Raw genomic sequence first — 20,430 nt, 5'->3', positions numbered from 1 at the left:
TGTGTAGTCCTCAAATTTCCCTAAAAACCACAGAAGAAGATGAAGCAGTGCTTCAGTCTGTGCTAAAGAAAAATAAGAAGAATTGGCTGTTTTTTTATTTTTTTTTAATTTACTGAACAATCGTATACAAACAAACATGGGAGTGTGTCTGTTCTGTCTTCTGAGCACCCAGAATGGACCCGTGCCATTTTCTGTTGAGCATTACTTCACTGGCTAATAAAGCTACAGGCTCAGCAACACATACTGTTGGTCTTACAGTGTTACAGGATGAGAGACATGGGGCACACGTGTGCTGTTAGGCCAATTTGCCCCAATCCAAATTAAATGATCGGAATAAGTGTTTAGAGGGATGATGTTCGGATTAATGTTATTCTGATTGCCGTGTTTACATGACACATTTTCATTCTAATCTGCCCTTTATTCCAATTACTTATGTCCATATAAACATAGTTAAACAAATTTTTGATTTTCCTATTGGATACCATTGAGGACAGGTAGAGTTGAAAACTCATGGCTTTTCAGTACATTGCACATTTTATTTAAATTGTAGCCTTTGATAAGCTTTTTTACATTTTTGGGTAACATTTGAGTAGAAACTTTTATTGGATGGAACAACATTTTTTTTAAATATTTCTTACACTGAAATGTTTATGTGTGATGTGCTGTTGTTTTGATGTTGAAATTATGTTTAATATCTACTGTGTGAGGATCATTGTCTTCAAAAATTCAAGATCTTCCTTATTTTCAGACACTTTTATTCCAGTTTCTCTGATTCTGAAAACAAATCTGTGAGACTGTTCGTGTGTTATGGATTTCATTGTGCAGTCATTTACTCAGTGGGGAACAATAAAGGATATTTTTATTTCTTTACAACCAAACAAGACAGTAATTTAAATCCTGTACTTCCTCAAGCATGTTTCCTTATACTCGTTGGTATAGGACATATTACATTTGTTAATTTTCTCCAATTTATAATTTGGATTTAATATACTTATGACCTTTATCATCTTGTTTCTAGCTTTTAGGATTTTGCATAGATTTTCTTCTAAAGGTTTAAGCTTTCTGTTTGCACAAATCTAGTTCCTTTTTTAAGCTTGTGTAAAGTGTACTATTTTCCTCACTGTAACTATGTGTATTGGGGCGGGCAAATGGGGAATGACTGTCATTTGTAAGTTTGTTCTTCTTTAGGATAAAGCATGTCACTATTTGTTTAAAACTGACCAACTTTTGTGGATCAGTAGAAAACATTGTTGCTTATTTTTTTTCTAATTCAAATGAAAAGGTCAAACTGTGAGGCCCAATGCATGAGCTCTACAGGTAAAACATGAACAATCATGATTTAACAGAGTATGTAAAAACTCGGACAGGATGATGAAATAAAATACATTGCTGTAGTTTCGTCTTGTTGTTTGTAATTAGTTTCTGGCCCATTTCTTTTGTTGCTTTGTATTAGTCCACTTGAACAGATTATTGATGCATTTTATGACATCATCTAGAATCATTTATGCAGATGACATTCCGTTGTATGGCTCTTCCAAAAAAATTGTTTTTCCAACTGTTTTAATTTCTTTAATGCCTAAAGGAATCTGGTCAAATATTAACTCCATTCCATCCACTTACAAGATCGAGTGTCAAATTGTTTCCCCGGAGAGCACCGTTTTTCTGATCAGGCAAACACATTGGACTTTTGAACTTGTCGCTAAGGCCAAGCCTAAATCATTGAAGTGTTGTTTTTGACCAATGATTCTCTCACTCAGAACAACTTGTCCAACAAAAATGTATATTACTGAACTAAGAAGGTTGTTTTTAAAACAGGAACCTGAGTTGGCTATGCATGTCCATACTATATTAATAAGGCATTTTTCATATGTATCAACAAAAACAGCCCTTGACCACCTTCAGTTTGTCCAACACTCTAAGAGCAAATAGAAGAGCTTGCATCTGTCCTGTTAAATATCTTTGCACTAGTTACTTGAACAATATATATTTTTTACACAGTCAAGCCCCTTCCAATTTTTACTGAAGTCACATTTTGCAACTGGAATCCTTGGGTCACTAAACCAAAATCTACTCTTAACCCAAAGGACCACGTTATCAACTAGACGGGATAGCTCTATCCACTTCAAACTCATATTGAACAAGCTGAATTTGTTTGTTGTCCTGATAGTCTGGGCTTGTTTAAAACATTCTTCTTCAAAAGATGTTTCCTTTGGGTTCCTTATAAATATCGTTTGCTTTTTGTTATGTGTGTCATTTAACTTTTCCTTTTTAAATTATGTTTAATTGTGTATGCTCCAACCTTTGTAAAGCAGTTTATTTTTTATCTGTGAAAGCTGAAGCTGCTGTATGATTAAATAAAGACTTATTTGCTTAAAAATCAAGTCGGGAACAAACAGAAATATGTTATGTACATGGGTTAGGTCAGCATTTTCATGTGTTAGAATGGCCTGGTCAAAGTCCAGATCTAAACCTAACTTAGAGTCAGTGTTAAGTCTTCTTAGCTAAGAAGAAGACACAAAATCAGCATGTTAAAAGCTGGTAGAAACATAGTCCAAAATATCTGACTCAGAGAGCCTGCATTTAAAAAACTAAAATTTCCCAATTTACGATACCACTAGAAAAACACTAACATTCAAAATTCCCGCTCAAACTTTAAGACTTATAGTGCTGTTAAAAAGGCGTTTCTACAACAGTCATCGGACGAGAGGTGGGACACACCCCGGACGGGACAACACAGACACGTGCACAATGGCAAAAAAATTAAAACATCCAATGCAGACAAGACAGTCTGTCCAATTGGACTGCCGTAAAAAGCCGTGTTACAAACTCAATGTATTAAGATAACTTAATCTCCCCACCTCCATCTTCCTTACAAAACCGCCAAAATTCACAGTAACACATCTGATCCTTTCACAATAAAAGCATACAAGGCCTTGTGTAAGAAATGAATAGAGGATGGCATGTGGAAACATAATATTCCTTTTGTAAATTAAAAAAAATGTAGCAGCATCAAGGTGATGTAAACAGCTGCCACAAATGAAATCATGCAGCACAGGTCAAAGGGACCCGTGACTCTGTCAAGGCTTAAATTTCCATTTTAATTTTCTGCTCAGTGGAGTTGATGTATGCAGGGACACAGTGGGTAGCCAGGCTATTCGCTCCCATCTATCCATTAATAAATGACAACGACCTTTCCTTTTTGAAACCATGGATACTCAACTGTCTCCGCTGAGCACACCGCTACATTGACATCATGGATTCCCCTGCAAGAGACAAGAAATGTCAGGGGTGTCCTTTCAACGTAGCACCTTGAAGTTTTCTTCACTCTATAAGTTTTCCTCACTCCGCCTCCCTGATGGTTTAAAGCCAAAGTTTAGTATAGTGTTACAATCTTATTTCTCTCCTTCCAGGAAGCTTTGGGCTTGATTGCGCTCTGGGACCGAAGTGTGATTGCTCAAACTACCATAAAGAAACCTGGGATTTCTGATCCATATAAAGATAATCATTTGCAACAACTCAGAGATATCAGGCTTTAGAGGAGGAATGGTTTGATCAAGTTGAGCACATGGCTAGAGTCCAACGAGTGGTTCTATCTTCAATTGCTTCATTTGCTTCTCTTGCACAAAGAAGACTCAAATTCACATACTGTGATGTTCACCTTATTTTACAGAGTCAATGAATGCTGGCAAAATGATTTCCAAAACCTTCAAGACAAAATGTTTTCTGAGAGTAGTGTTGTGTCCAAAACCCACTTCTTGCAGTACTGTCTAAAGTTTTGCACTGAAGCTGACAGAGGACAAGTTTTAAAACTTGGAAATCAGTTAAAAAAAAAATAAAAAGGACATTAATGTGTTTTTTTTAACACTAACATAACAGAATACTTTTTAAACATGCCTCTGATGCCCCTAAATTAAATTCCGTGTGACCACATACCTTCATTCGTAAACAGTCAATTTTGTGTCACTGAATGACTATAAAACGAGCGGTTCTACTTATGGCCTCAGAGTTTGGTAGGAGAACATTAGAAAAGCTTTGAACCTCTCCCAGAGTTCTGCTCAGTCCATCTCCAGACAGAAAGAGGAGGGTCAATTGGGACACCTATCTAGACATGGATGTCCACTAAACAGTCAAGGAGGCTATGGCAGGCAGTTTAACGTTTATTAGCTTGACTGAATATGTATTTCAGACATACAAGAGGCCAGTGGTAACTTTGGAGGATCCCAGTAACTATTTGTGGACTTCACAAGGTCTTTATGAAATAATATGTTTTATAAACATTCGTATTTTTTACATAATAAACTGTGCTTCTAATTAATATTCGTCCTGATATTGAAAAATGACCCAGCGAACACACCATTAGGCCTAACTCAACTGTTATGTTACTGCCATCTTGTGGCCTCAGAGCTGTAGTACAAGAAAGCGCTGCTTTTGCTGGGGTGTGCGCTGATTGGTTAAAGACTTCCTGTTTACAATACGGCGACAATACGTCACGGCGCACAGTTTGAAAAAGGGAAGCGGGATTCCTTTTGTTTACAGGAAGTTTGTACGGGGTCATCATTTGGTAATTTGCGCAGTTTTTTATAATGTTTATAAATAATATAATATATGGTTCTAGTGTGCCGTTTATATGTTGTCTACAGTTTCTAGGATACAGCTAGCTCCGGAAGTGTTCGGTTGTTCTTCAGCTAGCTTAACTGCTGAGCCGAGAAACCGAAGTCAGCATCGCATTTAACGTGTGGCTGAAGTTTTTTTATTAGAGCTGGTCCGATCCAAACATTCAGACTATATTATTCTTCTCCACTGGTCAAAGACTTTACATTTTACTGTGGTTTGTAAAGTAAGACCGCTTTAAATTGTGCCACGGTGTGTCAAAGGTTGACTGATCACACGGAGATCGTTCAAAAATAATGTTTTTGATGTGCGAAACATGTTTTGTACTTGTGAAAAAAAGACCAAGAAAATCATTGTTTCGGTTCTTCTTTTGGCCACCAGAAGTCATCAAGTCACCAGTCAAAATTAACTGACAGCTTTTTTTCATGGCATACACAAGGCTTCACTGCAGCTAGAAACAATAAAGCAACAGACGCACAAACAAACAAAACATGAAATTCCAATTTATTCAGAATGACATCCACAATAGTGCTAAAGGCTATATTAAAAAGAAGATTAAGATATACTGTATAAGAAGTAAACAAAGATCACATTTGATACACAGCAAATCAACTACAGTGAGACAGAATAGCTGAACTTTAACTAAAAGCCAGGCTGAAAATTAAAAGTTTTCGGTTTCCTATTAAAACTCATCATTCTGAGCGGCCCTCAAGTAAGCAGCAAGGCTCTTTCACTGCAGATGCCTGGAAAAGAAGAATCATTAGCCTCTGCTTCTAATGGAAGACTGAAGGATCTAACAGGCTTGTAGGCTAAAAACAAGCCCTTTAAATATGTTAGACTCAGACCAGTAACAGTTGTAACCTTAAAAAACAATCCGTGGGATTGGATCCACCTGGAAACCGCTGGACTTAACCTGATCAAACATAACAGATACGTTCTAATCTATTTAAAAGGTGCATAGTGCAAGTTTTGAAGTTAAATATTATTTGCTATCTTTCCCATGCATGCCTTTACAGTTGCTTGACATGTAAAATGAATTTTCCTCTATTTACCACAGCTGCCTCTACGTATAGCCTGGATACTTTTTCAATGTGTGTAATAGGGCTGCACAAAAATCGCATTTGCAATATAATCGCAATTTTAAAAAAGCCCAATTTCCAAATCGCAGTGGTCTGCAATTTTTGGCTATGTACCAATTAGTGAATCAGATACGTCCTTTAGGTGTCGGTAATATGTTTAAAGTGGGTTTGCCTCCACATGGAAGGGAAGACAGTTGCAGCAATGAGATAATCTAATTTTATTACTTATTTTAGAGTTTATATAATCATATTGTTTTACCAGAAACTTTCAGGAATCTCACCAGAGCATTAAGCCAATCAGTTTAATACATAGACTTGCTTGTTGGTTGCACTTTGCACTTTATGTTTAACAAGGGTTGATGTCCAAATCAATTAAAAGCTGTTCTCCTGAATAATATTCTGATTAATAAAAACATTAAAAGTTATTTTAAATAGTCCTTGTTTACAACCATCTTTATCTAGAGGCCATATTTGTTGCTTGTGGTTAATGCAAAGAAAAGTCAAAATCAAATTGTAATTTTGGTTTAAATATATCGTAGTCAGAATGCAATCATTTCTGAGTTGAGACCCAGTGGGTCTTTTAGCACCTAATCTGCATAGAGATGAAACAGATTGATTTGTTGTTTGTATATGTTTAAAAATACATGATAAATTAAACAGAAAAAAATTATAATTGCAAATCGCAATATTAAGATAAAAAAAATCACAATTAGATTATTTTCCAAAATTGTTCAGCCCTAGTGTGTAACCTTTTTGCTATTAGTGAAAACAGGCAAAAATAGCTATTGCAATGCACTCTGGGGCCTAAAGAACATCTAAAATGGGAGATGTGTGAAAAATGTACCCAGGTGGGTTAAACTTGGACTGATAAAAAAACAAAAAAAAACAATGCATGCTATTACCAAAGCAATTCCCTCTTTCTGGACAGATATAGTGCAGAGTTTCTTGGAAGCCCAGGAGAGTCCCTTTTGCAAAAAAAAAAAAAAAAAAATCTTTATCTTTATATCCAAAATTAAATCTTCACGAGTTGCAAATTCAAATTAATCGATGTATCGTCCAGCCCTAATATCAAGTAGGCCTATTGAGTATTTTTCTTAGTATAGGTATGCATCTACAGCACAGCTGTGAAATTAATGTCATGTCACCTGATGATCTTCTCCAGTAGTAGCATGTGTAAAAAAAAAAAAAAAAAAAGACCAGGACATTAACGTGATCCCTGAGGAACAGCATAATTTTGTAGCATTTAGATTCAAATAGCACAACTCCGTTTTCCACTGTGATTAGAACCACTAGATCTTTAAATGCCTGTCAACATGTCTGTCCAGTATAACTGCCACTGCTGGTTTTTACATGTTACACTGTCGACCACTCTTAACTAATGCTGTCTCTGAGCTTTAATTGGATCGGAGACCCCTGGAAGAACTCTTCGCACGTGTTCTAAGACTGTCTTTGCTTTGCTTCCTGCAGCGGTGTGAAGAAGATGAGGCAGGTAAGAGTCTTCCTCCCCTTTGCAGTGTGTTTGTGTGTGAAGTGGGGGGCCTCGCACCTGCTGGATCATCTTTCCTCCATTGCTGAGGCGTAAGAGCGGCCCCTCCTCTCAGAGACAGGACAGGAGGCTCAGCTCCTCCTCGCAATAGAACCGTCTTTTATTCAGGGATTGAGCTGGGAACAGCTGCAGACTGCTTTAAGAATGGACACAGAAGCGAGAAAAGGGCATTTTCCATACTTTATAAATAAGACCTATGTTTATCTGTGGACCTACAGGCAGTTTCAGGTACCGCTTAAATCTCCGCTGTGTGTCTGCAGCATGTTGTGAGCGACGCTGACCCTGGCTGTCTGTTTGCAGCGGGTGCAGGTGGAGTGGGACGACGTGAACAAGCTGCTGCAGCGTCATGGCTTCAAGCCCGTGTTCTTCGCCGACCCCGTGGAGAACAGGAACCTCACAGGTGAGGAGACGTCTCCCCGCCGCCCTCTGCGTAAAAAAAACGGACGTTCCGCGGGCCCCGCTGTGACCTTCGGGGGGGGTGTCCCACAGATCTAGTCCTGCTGGACAAGACGTCGGCGAGCGAGCTGAGGGCGACTCTGAGGGCGATGCTGACGGACTCGGAGAGGAGGCAGGCGCTGGTGCAGGAGCTCGTCAGGTCCAACAACCAGCTCAAGTACGTCTAATATCAACATTTAAAAAAAAAAATAATAATAATCCACCATGTGATCCTGCACAACCGTTAACTGTAGAGATTAGGGCTGAACAATTAATCGCATTTTCAATATAATCGCGATTTAAAAAAAACGCAATTTCCAAATCGCAGAGTCTGCAATTTTTGGCTATGTAACAATTAGAGAATTAGACACGTCCATTAGGTGTTGGTAAAATGTTTAAAGTGGGTTTGCCTCCACATGGAAGGGAAAACAGTTGCAGCAGTGAGATAATCTAATTTTATTACTTGTTTTAGAGTTTATATAATCATACATAGCATTAAGTACAGGTCAATCAGTTTAATACATAGACTTGCTTGTTGGTTGGACTTTATGTTCAACAAGGATTGATGTCCAAATCAACTAAAAGCTGTTCTCTTGAATAGTATTCTGATTAATAGAAACATTAAAAGTTCTTGTTTTAAATAGTCCTTGTTTACAACCATCTTTATTTAGACGCCATTTTTGTTGCTTGTGGTTAACGCAGAGAAAAGTCAAAATTGCAATTTTGGCTGAAATATATTGTAGGCAGAACGCAATCATTTACTGCTCTGAGTTTAGATGCTGCGGGTCTTTTAGCACCTAATCTGCACAGCGAGGAAACAAAATGATTTGTTGTTTGTATATGTTTAAAAAGACATGATAAATTAAACTGGGAAAAAAAATCGCATTAAATCGCAATATTAAGAAGAAAAAAATCGCAATTAGATTATTTTCCAAAATCGTTCAGCCCTAGTAGAGATCCATTCCTGGCCTTTTGATTGGATTCTGACACCGACCCAAAAAAAGAAGGGCTGATTGCAACCGGAGAGGACCCGCAGCACGGATGGAGAACGACACGCCGATGTCAGACTAGAGGCCGGCTTCTCGGGTCATACCGAGCCCCGGCTCTTTAATAATGGATCCGGTTCTGTGCAGACCACCTGTCCCCCTGTCACCCAATCTCAACAGCACCCGACGGCAATTGCCCCTGCCGAGTGGTGACCGCGGAAACCGTGGATGTTCTCCCAGAAACGTGAAGGAGGGCATAAAAGACCGTGCAGACGGACCGCTGTCCTCTTCAAGGACTTATTACAGTTGAGCGTGATGTAAGGGACTAGATGCTGATCTGTATGTGTGTGTGTGTTTTTTAGGGACGAGGTGCAGAAGCACATGAACCATGCGGCTCAGCAGTCTCAGAGGGCCACCGAGCTGCAGGAGCTGCTGGACGGGGTGAAGAGCCGGGTCCGGGACCTGGAGGAACGCTGCCTGGGGCAGGCAGCTCGGCAGCACAGTCACACTCAGCGGCTGCAGGAGGAAAACGAAGAAGCTCAGGTGGTTCATGCCATCGTATTATTTTGTGTTTCCTTTTTTTCTAATTTTCTTCCTTGCATGTTGGTACGTTTGCCTCCAACGATACGCATCCTTGCCAAGTATTTGCACTTGCATCTTAAAAAAATGTGACTATTGTAAAAGAGTTCAATGTTTATTTAGAATCTGAACCCGTAATGTTTTAGATAAATTACAGATGGAGGGAAATATTCCAACCTTTGTTGTAATTTGGATGATTAAGGGTGACAAATAAGGAAAACTCCAAATCCAAATATATCAGAAATTTTGAATATTATTCAACATTAATATGTAAAAAGCATTGTTAATTTAGGAATACTCGTGTGGAATACTGCTGTCCAGAAGACAGTCTTTGACGTCCTCAACAAGGAGACGAAGCTACAAAAGGTCATTGCTAAAGAAGCTGGTTGTTTACAGAGAGCCAGTATATTCATAGAAAGTTGAGTGGAAGGAAAACGTGTGGTAGGAAAAGGTGAAACAGCAGCAGGGAGAACTGCAGCCCTGAGAGGATAGTCAAGCAAAGTCCATTCCTGATTCTGGGGGAGGTTCAGAAGGAGTGGACCCTATCCTACACATGGGCTGCAAGCGTTTTCTTCAGGGCTGAGGAGAGAAAGAACTGGGCTGTTGCTCAGTGATCCAAAAAAAAGTTTGCGTTTCATTCGTCAATCAAGGTCCCAGAGCCTGGTGAAAAGTGGAGAGACACCAAACCCACGTGGCTTGAAGTCCAGTGTGAAATTTTCCACAGTTGTCTACTGGTTCTGGTCCACTGGGTTTTCTCCAGTCCACGGTCAATGCAGCTGTCTACCTGAGCACTTCACGCTTACTTCTGCTGACAAGCTGTATGGAGATGCTGACTTCAGATTCCAGCAGTACTGCTGGAGGTACCAAAATTGGTCCAAAGACCACGGCGTCCCTTTTCTTGATTACCCGTCAAACTGGTCAGAACTGGACCCCGTAGAGAATATATGGAGTGTTGTTAAGAGGAGGATGATACTTACCAGAAGCAACAAGGCAGATGACCTGAGGGCGGCTGTCTAAGCAACCTGGACTTCCTGAACACAGAGGGCTGATCGCCTCCATGCCACGCCGCATGGATGCAGTAATTCATGCAAAAGGAGCCCCCCAACCATGTATTGAGGGCAAAGAAATTAACATACTTTCAGGACCTGAAAATGTTTATTCCTTTTTATTGACCATTTTCACTATATGTGAGCCATGTTGACCAAAATGACAAGAAATAAAGGCTTGGAATCTTTCACACTGTAAAGAGAATATCCGAGTTTCCCTTTCTGCAACGAGGGACAAAAAAACTCTTGAATCTAATATTTTGCCCTGTAAACCGTCACACGCTTTGTCACATTACATCCAAAAATGTGTTGTGTTCGTTTATGCGACAGATCAACACAGAGGAAGTTAGAAGGAATCTGATTTATTGTTTTCCAAAAGCTTTTCAAATAAAAAGCAGAAAACTTTTCCTAGGAAAACCATCAATAAAGAAGGAAACACAGCTAACGGGCGAAAGGAGGTGCTCTACTCAGGAGACCGAGTATGGCAGGATTCAACACTGAACCTGAAACATGGTGGAGGCAGGGAATGTTCTGAAAGTCACTGCTGTGTGTTAGAAAAGCCCCAATAAAAGGCAGTGAAGTTCATGGATGTGACGCGATGACATACGGGCGAGGGGTGTGAACACTTCAGGGTTGCCCGGTTGGATCCTCACCGCCGTTTGTCTTTAGAGGAGATGTCTGTCGCTGGAGCAGAGGCTGGCCAGACAGGAGGAAGAGGGAGCGGAGCTGCGGAGGAAGCTACATTTTGCTGTCAAAGAAGAAGAGCAGCGATCGGCGCGGCGGGACCGAACTTTCCGACGGATCTGCATGCAGGTCTGCGAGCAGAGCGACGCGGCGCAGCAGCAGTGAGCGACAGCCAGCCTTCTTCACGTTCCGACACAGACCCGACACTCACTTCGGGTGTCTGGAGCGTCTGGGTCGGGTCAGTCGGAGCTAGCTTAGACTCAGACCGGCACGTTCACCTGGTCTGACTGGAGTTCACTGCTGTCCGCAGGATCCTGGATGTGATTGACTTCTATGAGAGCAGAACGAGCCGCCTTGGGGATGAGTCCAGGTATCTCCCTCCTCTCACTGACTGCGGCCTCCCATTTCACCTCTGAAGCTCTCTCACTCACTCTCTGCACTCACAGGACCGGAAGAGGAGAAACCGCGGAGCCCGGACAGGCAACAAGGAGAACTTCAAGCGCCGTGTCCCTGGCTTTCCAAACCATCCTGAAGGTAATTCCCTGAACTGCTGGTTTAGTTGGGATTGCGTCCTTCTGAAGCAGGTCTGACCCCCTCCGTTTGCGCCCAGGCATACCAGGACCAGCAGAAGGAAAACAGCTCTCGCATCCAGGAGTTAAAGAAGGAGGTGGCTGTTCTCAGGAGAGGGTTGGACACAAGGTGTGTTTGTCAACGGCAGGGCAGTCAAAAGTAGCCGGTCAACGGCGGCAAATCGGCGTCTATAGCCGCCGCCTACATTTCCCCGATTATATAATGGAGTGATATTTGTGCCTTCTGGTTGAGCGCGCAGGAACCAATCTGAACTCAACTCTGAAAAACTCTTCTCGCGCGACGCTCGCGGAGATCTATGGCAAGCCGATGAGGCCAATTATCGTCCGTACAATAACGCGCAGTTCCAACCCGCATTTTTTACGTCACCGCGTGTTTCCAGCCAGAACGCGCAGTGACGTAAAAAACGCGCGCTCGCGTAAAATACGTGCGGTGGCGTTAATAACGTTTGGTGGCGTTTTTTGCATATTATATTATCAGGAGATTATCTTTTATGTGCTCAGCCACTAGATTTAAAGGTGTTTTACCCAATAAGAACACTGCAGCACCAGACACAACCAGGAGGTCCCTGATCGTTGGGGAAAGGCAGAAAGAAGATGCGCCTTCCTTTCTGATCCTGTCTAAATCCTGCTTAGTTCAGTAATAAAGTCTGGCTGGAAACGCGCGGTGACGTAAAAAACGCGCGCTCGCGTAAAATACGGGTTGGAACTAGGGCTGGGTATCATCTAGGATGAGCCGATTCGATACGATTCTCGATACACAGCTCACGATACGATACGATTCTCGATACATAGCTCAGCTTGCTTTGATTCCAATATCGATATTTATTACTTTGAATTAATGCTCAGTGATTCAATCACCAAAATCAGCCAAATATTATGTTTATGTTCTATTTATTGATCACAGACATATTAACAGGAAAATAAAGTGCATTTGCTTCAATGCATTTAACGTGTCACAGAAACCAAAAATGTGCCCAAACATCTGATTTTAGGGACAAAGGAGCTTCTAAAATCCTGTCGGCCGTTCCACAAATTCATCTCACTTGCTCTCCTTCGCTGTGAACTGTAATGGTTGCGCTGTAATAACGCCCCCTAGAGGTTGGGAGGTATATCGATATTGAAAGCCAGAATATCGATATTAAATCGTTTTTAAAAATATCGATATTAATCTTTATATCGATTTTTATGCACAGCCCTAGTTGGAACTGCGCGTTATTGTACGGACGATAATTGGCCTCATCGGCTCGCCGTAGAGAAGGAACTGAGCACGCGCGAGACCGGTTTTGAGCGCGCACGTGTTGTCTCACTGCGCGCTCAGAAGTTAATAAATTGTCATATATTCACCTAATCTGATCTGTTTCATATGGTGCTAGTAATTCAAATTTAACTAATTGTATGCAAATTTGTTCAAAACCTTGTTAAAACATGATAACATGTGAAAAATTTTTTTTAAGAATAATAATTATAAAAAAAACAAAGGTTGTTTTTGAAGAATTGATCATTCAAGTTTTTTTTTTTGCTTTTTATTCAATTTAAAACATTCACTTTGACTCTATTATTTAAATAATCACCTGTCTTGAAAGCTTCCAAAATACATCAGGGAGACTCTATTTTTTAAAATTCTCCCCTTCGGGGCTCGGGCACCGTCATAAGTGCACCCTCCTACCTGATAGTGTGTGGCCTGCTACTGTAAAAAAGTTTGACTGCCCTGCAACGGAGGTTTGAACTCCAAGGAGACTAGGTAAGGTCGACAATTGGGTCCAACTGAGATTAGGGGTGGCCGATACATCGAGTAGTTTTCCTCCGTGCGATAGTTAAAATGACTTTATCGCGACCATCGCGTGTAAATTTTCTTGCCAAAATTGAGCCGCTTTATTTAATTCACTGTGAGTTTAGTTTTTCCCACATGCTGTGAACGCATCACTGGCTCCTCCTCCAACGGCGAGCACGTACACTTGCTTGACGTCGACGAGACAGCGAGAACTATGGCGACGGCGAGCTTTTCAGGCAGTGGAAGGATGTCGAACAAAACGCGGTGATTTGCAAACCATGCCGTAACACCGTTGCCACAAAAGGCAGCAGTAGCACAAATTAGTTCCACCTAAAACGTCATCCGGTGCAAAATGAAGACTCTTGTCAACTCCGTGTGTCGACACAATTTAAAACATTTTAAATTTATTTTTATTTTGCAATCAATTTTTCAAACAAAAAAAAATCGACAGGTTAATATGAGATATACCAATGCAACTTTAGGCACTATTTGGCTAAAACCATTTGATATTGCGATATATATCGTGTATCGTGATATAGCCCAAAGATATCGGGATATTAGATCTTCTTTATATCGCCCACCCCTAACTGAGATACACAGCTCTCTGATCCATTCAAGTCGTGTGTGAGTAGCCACCCGGCCAGCCTCAGATGCTGTTGTCGGTTTTCCAGATTGCCTGATGAAGCCAACAGAGGTGGGAGCGTCAGGGAGCAGACCAGAAACTCCAGGCTGTGCGTCCAGTATCACCAAGTAGGTCAGCTCTGCTCTGGGCGGCTTTTCTTTCCTGATAACTTTCTGATGCATCAACGCTTTTTCTCCCCCCCCCTCTGCACTCCAGCTGCTGACTGAGATCAATGCGCTGGTTACCGACCCCAGCGCCCCGTTGAGGCTGCCCCAGGACAACCGCCGGACCGACGGGTTGGAGCGGGCAGAATTCCAGGCTCTGCTTCCCACGCTGGACCAGTGGTGCCAGCAGCTCCACAAGCTCAGGGTAAAGCCCGGTTTATGCTCGATGCAAAATTTCCTGGCTACGTGGACAGTTCTGCGCGGCGACAACATGGCGGACGAGCGAGCGCTCCGTCTGGCGGAGGTTCGTAAACATAGACATCCTTATGATTCGGCCCATAAAGATCACCGTGACCAACCAATTGTTAACAATTCCTGGAGAGAAATTGCCAAAGAAAGAGGCTTTAAAATGTAGGAACCAACTATTTTCCACTTCTACGCGTGGTGGGGTGTAGTACTCTTGGCATAGGAGTGCAACACTGCCCTCTAGAGTCTAGGACAGGGATGTCAAACAGCTTAATCTGATCTCAAGAGGGCCACACGAGTAAACTCATTGCAAGATTAAATTGAACTAATAAATGTGGACTTGTTGTTGATTTTTATATTAAATTAATTTCACTTACAATATATTAGGAATAACCTCAGCGTTTTTAAGAAAAGTATGTGCAATTTCAACAATACTTTTACTCAGTTAAACATTTACTTGCGCATTATGCATAAGAACTGATCACAGTGATTGTACAATGTTGAAAAACATTTATTCACATTTTTTGGAACTTAAAAACACTGTCCTGCATGACAAAATACATCAAACAGATAAAAATCAAGAAATTATTAAAATTTTTCCACACCTGAAGCTTAATCTGCTGATTAAAACACAGCGCCCCTCGTGGACAACATAGGAACTGCATATTTTCAATTAAACGAAGCACATGTTTTTTTTCAATAATTGTTTTATCATTCTCTTCCTTTTATCTCTTCTTTCTTTCACCTTTTCTTTTTTTCTTCTTGTTCTTCTTTCCTCTCCTACTTTCCCATTGTAGTGTCCATATAATTTGAGATATTCCCCGCATGAATCATAATAAAACTATTCACATTCATAAATCAAGCGGAGCACCATGGCAATTTTGTCATATTGCCAGACAGGACACTGGGGGGAAAAAAAAGTGTTATTTTTTTTTTTTATAATGATAATGCATTTAGCCACCGGGCCGGAATAAATTGTTCCGCGGGCCGGATCTGGCCCGTGGGCCGTATGTTTGACACCCCTGGTCTAGGAGAATAGTGCTACTGCGGACAGAGCATAAATGCTGCTTTATGTCTCATTTCCGCGCAGAACATACATGCATCAAGCATAAACCAGCCTTCAGTGCTCAGTTTGTCTCTGACAGCGCCGTGATTAGTATCCTCAGTACCACCGCTGTCCTGTGTCCATCCCTGTGTTTAGGATCTCCAGCGCAGCTTGAGCAAACTGAGTGCCACTCTGATGCCACAGCAGCGCTGCGATGGTGCCGCCGCAGGGGCGGTCCGGGTGGAGGACCTGATGCTGCTGGTGGAGGAGCTGCTGGAGAACGCCTCTGCTGACGATAAACAGGTTGGCCTTCACATTTCTAATCCAGCCCCAGGCTTTCTTCCTGATTCTAAAGTCCTCGTCGACTGTCGCCTGTCCCGCCAGAGGCTCAGGAGTCCCACTCGCCACACCCTGGCGTCCATGGTGTCGCATTTCCAGAAGCTGTTCGACGTTCCCTCCCTCAGCGGAGTTTACCCGCGGATGAACGAGGTCTACGCCCGCCTGGGGGAAATGACCAACGCTCTGAGGAACCTCAGAAACGTTCTGGACCTAGGTGATCTCCGTGAATCCGTTTGAGCTGTCCTGACTGCTCCTGACGGATTTAACCGTACTGACCCAGAGTGTCCGTGTCAGACAGCAAAGCTTCTCCTGCGGCGGTTGTGAAGCAGGTCTCCAGGCTGGTCTCCTTGGACCCACGGCTGGGGGGTGCAGACATTGACAGGTTCAGTATTACAGAAGTTAGCATCTCCTTTTTTTGTGTTAGGGGTCCTGCTGATGTTCCGCGGGTCTCTCCACTGTCTGCTCTCTTTTTTCCAGCATCATAATCAAAGTGAAGCAGCACGACGAGTTTTTCCCGGCCTTCCACAGCCTCGTGACGGAAATCTTAAACGTTCTCGGTAAATAACGACTTTGTTGCTTCACTGAAGGTCCAGCCTCAAACTTCCATTCCTCTGCAGATCCACATCTCTCAGCTTCCCAAACCCTCCCACAGCAACCCGACATTTATGTGTTGCAGGTTTGAGTCACCTGGACGACATCCTCCCGGCTCTGACGTCTCTGAAACAGACAGCTCCGTGACCCCCCCCCACCACCACCACAGCACAGGGGCTGTTTTAGTGTGTCTTGCTTAGCTCTGGGTTTCAAATGAATTAAAACTGACTCAAGCTGACTGTTTGTGCGGTCTTCATTTCATTGTCTTCCACTTATCCTACATCATATGACGTCATTTGCCAGGTTCCAGGCCTCTGAGAACTCACTGACTGCTGCAGCCATGAAGAGCTGCGCTGACTCGTGTAGTATGTTTTGCCACCAGCAGATGGCAGCACACGGCGCGTCTACACACAGCTCTACATCACCATGTCACCAGATGACTGAACCACTGAGCTATATAATACACTGAACCCATAGACATCATATACGTAGACGCCTCATCGGGCGGGTTCTGCCTATGCTGCGGATGCGTCAGAGCGTCCGCCATGTTGAATGTGGCAAATCTGCAGTTAGTCTGAGTCACTTAAACAGTATCAGAGGGAGTTTAATCTCAGAACATACTTTATATTCATAATATTTTTCTTTTTGTAATATTACAAGTTTATTTTCGTATCCCTTTGGCTTCATTCTCCTGACTTTATATTCGTAAACAATATAAATAATTTTAATAATCTAACCTGACCCTATTACTCCAGGACTGAAATCGTTCTGCAAACTGTGACTATTCTGGAAATGTTCACCTTAATTCTCATAATTTCACCTTTTTTTTTTCATAATATTACCACTTTTGTACTTTTTTTTTTTGCTTTATTGTCCTAGGACTTTTTTTTTTCTCATATTAGTAACTTTCTCTTTAATACTCCCTCAAAACGTCTTCCTAATCTGTGACTATATCAGGACTTAAAAGGTTCACATGTGACACGGTTTTATAAAATAATGAAGACCACAATGTTTAGATTTAACCAACACATATATAACACATAACACATATACACACACACATATGTGTGTGTATATGTATATAGATAACATAACATTTCCATGCAGCACAGGAATGAGGCATCTTCCCTGATCGACGTTCACTACAACAGAACTTAACTTCTTTCTGCCACATACAATATGGCGGTGACGTTAACGAACTCGCGCCCAACGAGGCGTCGACGTATATGATGTCTATGGCTGAACCCATTCAGTAAATGCTTAGAAAAAGTCAATGCCGGTATGTGGCAACATTTTTTTCAATTGAATAAAAAAACAAACTGCAGTACTAATCTTTGGACCAATAGAGGAGAGATCAAGAGTTAGTGTACAGCTTCAGCTGCTTCTGCTAGGAACCACTGATCAGGCCCGAGATCTGGGTATAGTGATGGACTCAAACTTGAACCTCCAAAAGCATCTAAAGACAATTACAAGGTCGGCTTTCTATCACCTGAAAAACATTTCCAGGATTAAAGGACTAATGTCTCAGCAGGATCTGTAAAAATGAATACATGCATTTATATATAGTCGGATTGATTGCTGATATGATGTTTTCACAGGTCTGCCTAAAAAGTGGATCAGACAGCTGCAGCTGCTGCCTGCATCCTCACTAAGACTAAGAAAGTAGAGAACATAACCCCAGTTTTAAAGTCCTTACACTGGCTCCCTGTATCTCAGAGAATAGACTTTAAAATACTTCTGTTAGTCTATAAATCCCTGAATAGCTTAGCCCCTAAATACATCACAGACTTGTTATCAGTGTGTCAACCCTTCAGACCACTTCTGACTCCAGCCTACTCTGCAGAACCAAACATGGAGAAGCAGCATTTAGTTCCTATGCTCGGGCGATGCCTGAGTTATTCTAAATCAAGATTAAAAACACATTTCTTAAGGATTGCCTTTGACAGTTCTAGTTAAACTGTTTACTGAAACATCATTAGTTCAAGTTTGTAGTTCAACTGTTTTTAATATTTGCTTTTAGTTTCCATTTTTTTTTTCTTCAAAGTTTTATTTTGTTTCAAATTTTCTATAGTTTAACTTGCTATTATTCTGTTTTTATGTTCCTGTATTTTAATCATGTAAAGCAATTTGTATTTTCTTTGTGCTGAAATTTGCTATACAAATAAATTTGCATTGCCTTGCCTTTACCTTACTGAAGGCTTCCCAGGTTCAGGTACCGCACCTTCATATCACGTGGTGCACATCACCATTTTGGGCTGAGATTGGTTCTGAAGATGTGTTTATACTTGGGGAGAACAATGCAGAAACCCAGCAGATGGACCATAATTTTTATGCATACCACAGAGTTACAGAATGCCAGCACATGCAACAAGCTGTGCAAAACAGTTCTTTTTCAAGGGTCTTAAGCTCCAGCCCTACTTTCAAGCAGGGTAGTGTAAGACACCAGAATTAGACCACCAGTAAGACAACTGGTCTTACACCAGAAAGACAACCTGGATATTTTAAACACTTTTCCTGGCCTTAAAAAAAAACGTACTTTTGCGTGCACAGCATGCAAAAATATGAAGAAATTATTGTTGGTGTGTGGAGAAGGCTCAGGCTTGTACATGTCAGAAAGATAAATTTAAATGCACAATCCAACTTGTTTCTTTATTAAAATATAAAATGTATTAATTTATATGTGTATTGATTTGTAATGCCACATGTCTTTAAGTGCTTAAAACAAAATATTTCAGTATGAAATCACATAATTATACATTCATATGCCATGTCTCTGTTAAAGAGCATACATTTATGAAATATGCTGTTTACATGACATATTTCAGAATTAAAACATTTTATTTTATGTGTAACAGCTTCCCTCTATCACAGGGGTGTCAAACATACGGCCCGCGGGCCGGATCCGGCCCGCCGAACAATTTAGTCCAGCCCTGTGGCTAAATGCATTATCATTATAAAAAATTCCCAGTGTCCTGTCTGGCAATGTGGCAATAAGATGCCACAAAGAGCTCATCAGATTTGACTTTCACAAGTGGACAAGATAAAAGGAAGAGAATGATAAAACAATTATTGAAAAAAAACATGTACTTTGTTTAATTGAAAATATGCAGTTCCTATATTGTCCACGAGGGGCGCTGTGTTTTAATTAGCAGATTAAGCTTCAGGTGTGGAAAAATTCAAATCATTTCTTAATTTTTATCTGTTTGATGTATTTTGTCATGTAGGACAGTGTTTTTAAGTTCCAAAAAATGTGAATAAATGTTTTTCAACATTGTATAATCACTGTGATCAGTTCTTATGCATAATGCACAAGTAAATGTTTAACTGAATAAAAGTATTGTTGAAATTGCACATACTTTTCTTAAAAACGCTGAGGTTATTCATAATATATTGTGTAAAAGTGAAATTAACTTAATATAAAAATGAACAAGTCCACATTTATTAATTCTATTTAATCTTGCAATGAGTTAACTCTTGTGGCCCTCTTGAGATCAGATTAAGCTGAATGCGGCCCCTAAACCAAAATGATTTTGACACCCCTGCTCCATCATAACCACATCTCTGCACTTTGTAACAAACCAATCCAGGGAGTTGTGCTTTATTTTAGTTGGGCAAACGGCTTCCTCGGTACAAATAAAAGCTGCTTAGTGGTAACGACAGGATCATATTCCCTGTGAATCCGACTGTGGGAACGTCACTTGCACAACATTACCCCGGGTTCCACCATGGCCTGAAGAAACATGCAATCTGCGTTTAGTCATTTCATCGATGCATAAAGGAAACACCTCTTTCTGTGTAAGAGCCAAAGATTTTGAAAAAAACCTTGAAGGCGTTTGTTCATAGCTGCACCTTGCAGACATATCATGATTAAGGGCAACAGTCTGGACAGTCGTTGCAAATGTTCCAAATTAAAACCTGAAAAACTAGAAAAAAAATAAGACGGACGTTTTATTTCAAATACTTATATACTGTGACCCTTTCATGCAGGCCGGTCTGATTGATCTTGCTATTTTAGGAGTGAGAGCAAAGAAAAGAAAAGTGACTCTGATGTTTGTCAGTGATGTTAAAACACGCAGAAAGGTCCTATTTAAAGTAA

The 20,430-nt window shown here is 41.0% G+C and overlaps 1 protein-coding gene across 4 annotated transcripts; it reads left to right on the top strand.

The window, feature by feature from the left end:
* The first annotated feature begins 4,474 nt into the window (after window positions 1-4,474).
* On the top strand, window positions 4,475-16,572 carry cep70 (centrosomal protein 70). 4 transcript variants are annotated; one of them, XM_036128377.1, is made up of 17 exons: window positions 4,482-4,561; window positions 7,158-7,179; window positions 7,345-7,464; window positions 7,537-7,636; window positions 7,726-7,849; window positions 9,020-9,200; window positions 10,952-11,127; window positions 11,277-11,336; window positions 11,413-11,500; window positions 11,577-11,665; window positions 13,999-14,077; window positions 14,166-14,318; window positions 15,561-15,707; window positions 15,789-15,957; window positions 16,038-16,125; window positions 16,221-16,300; window positions 16,420-16,572. In XM_036128377.1, exons 2-17 carry the CDS (start codon window positions 7,171-7,173, stop codon window positions 16,479-16,481), a joined length of 1,725 nt encoding a protein of 574 aa, XP_035984270.1. In that variant the 5' UTR covers window positions 4,482-4,561; window positions 7,158-7,170; the 3' UTR covers window positions 16,482-16,572. The 4 variants fall into 4 exon arrangements, with proteins under 4 accessions (XP_035984271.1, XP_035984272.1, XP_035984270.1 ...); XM_036128380.1 differs by having other exon boundaries at window positions 4,499-4,561; window positions 7,455-7,464; window positions 11,577-11,680; XM_036128378.1 differs by lacking the exon at window positions 7,345-7,464 and having other exon boundaries at window positions 4,475-4,561; window positions 11,577-11,680.
* The last annotated feature ends 3,858 nt before the right edge of the window (window positions 16,573-20,430 follow it).

The sequence above is a fragment of the Fundulus heteroclitus genome, chromosome 24 (assembly GCF_011125445.2).
Source record: "Fundulus heteroclitus isolate FHET01 chromosome 24, MU-UCD_Fhet_4.1, whole genome shotgun sequence".
Taxonomy (NCBI): domain Eukaryota; kingdom Metazoa; phylum Chordata; class Actinopteri; order Cyprinodontiformes; family Fundulidae; genus Fundulus; species Fundulus heteroclitus.
This window is presented reverse-complemented; position numbering and strand designations above follow the sequence as displayed.

Bases quoted from the DNA above. Each gene is read 5' to 3' on its own strand.
- cep70 (XM_036128377.1), top strand. The intron at 11,666-13,998 runs GTGTGTTTGTCA...TCGGTTTTCCAG, and splicing joins AGGAGAGGGTTGGACACAAG to ATTGCCTGATGAAGCCAACA. The intron at 15,708-15,788 runs GTTGGCCTTCAC...CTGTCCCGCCAG, and splicing joins CCTCTGCTGACGATAAACAG to AGGCTCAGGAGTCCCACTCG.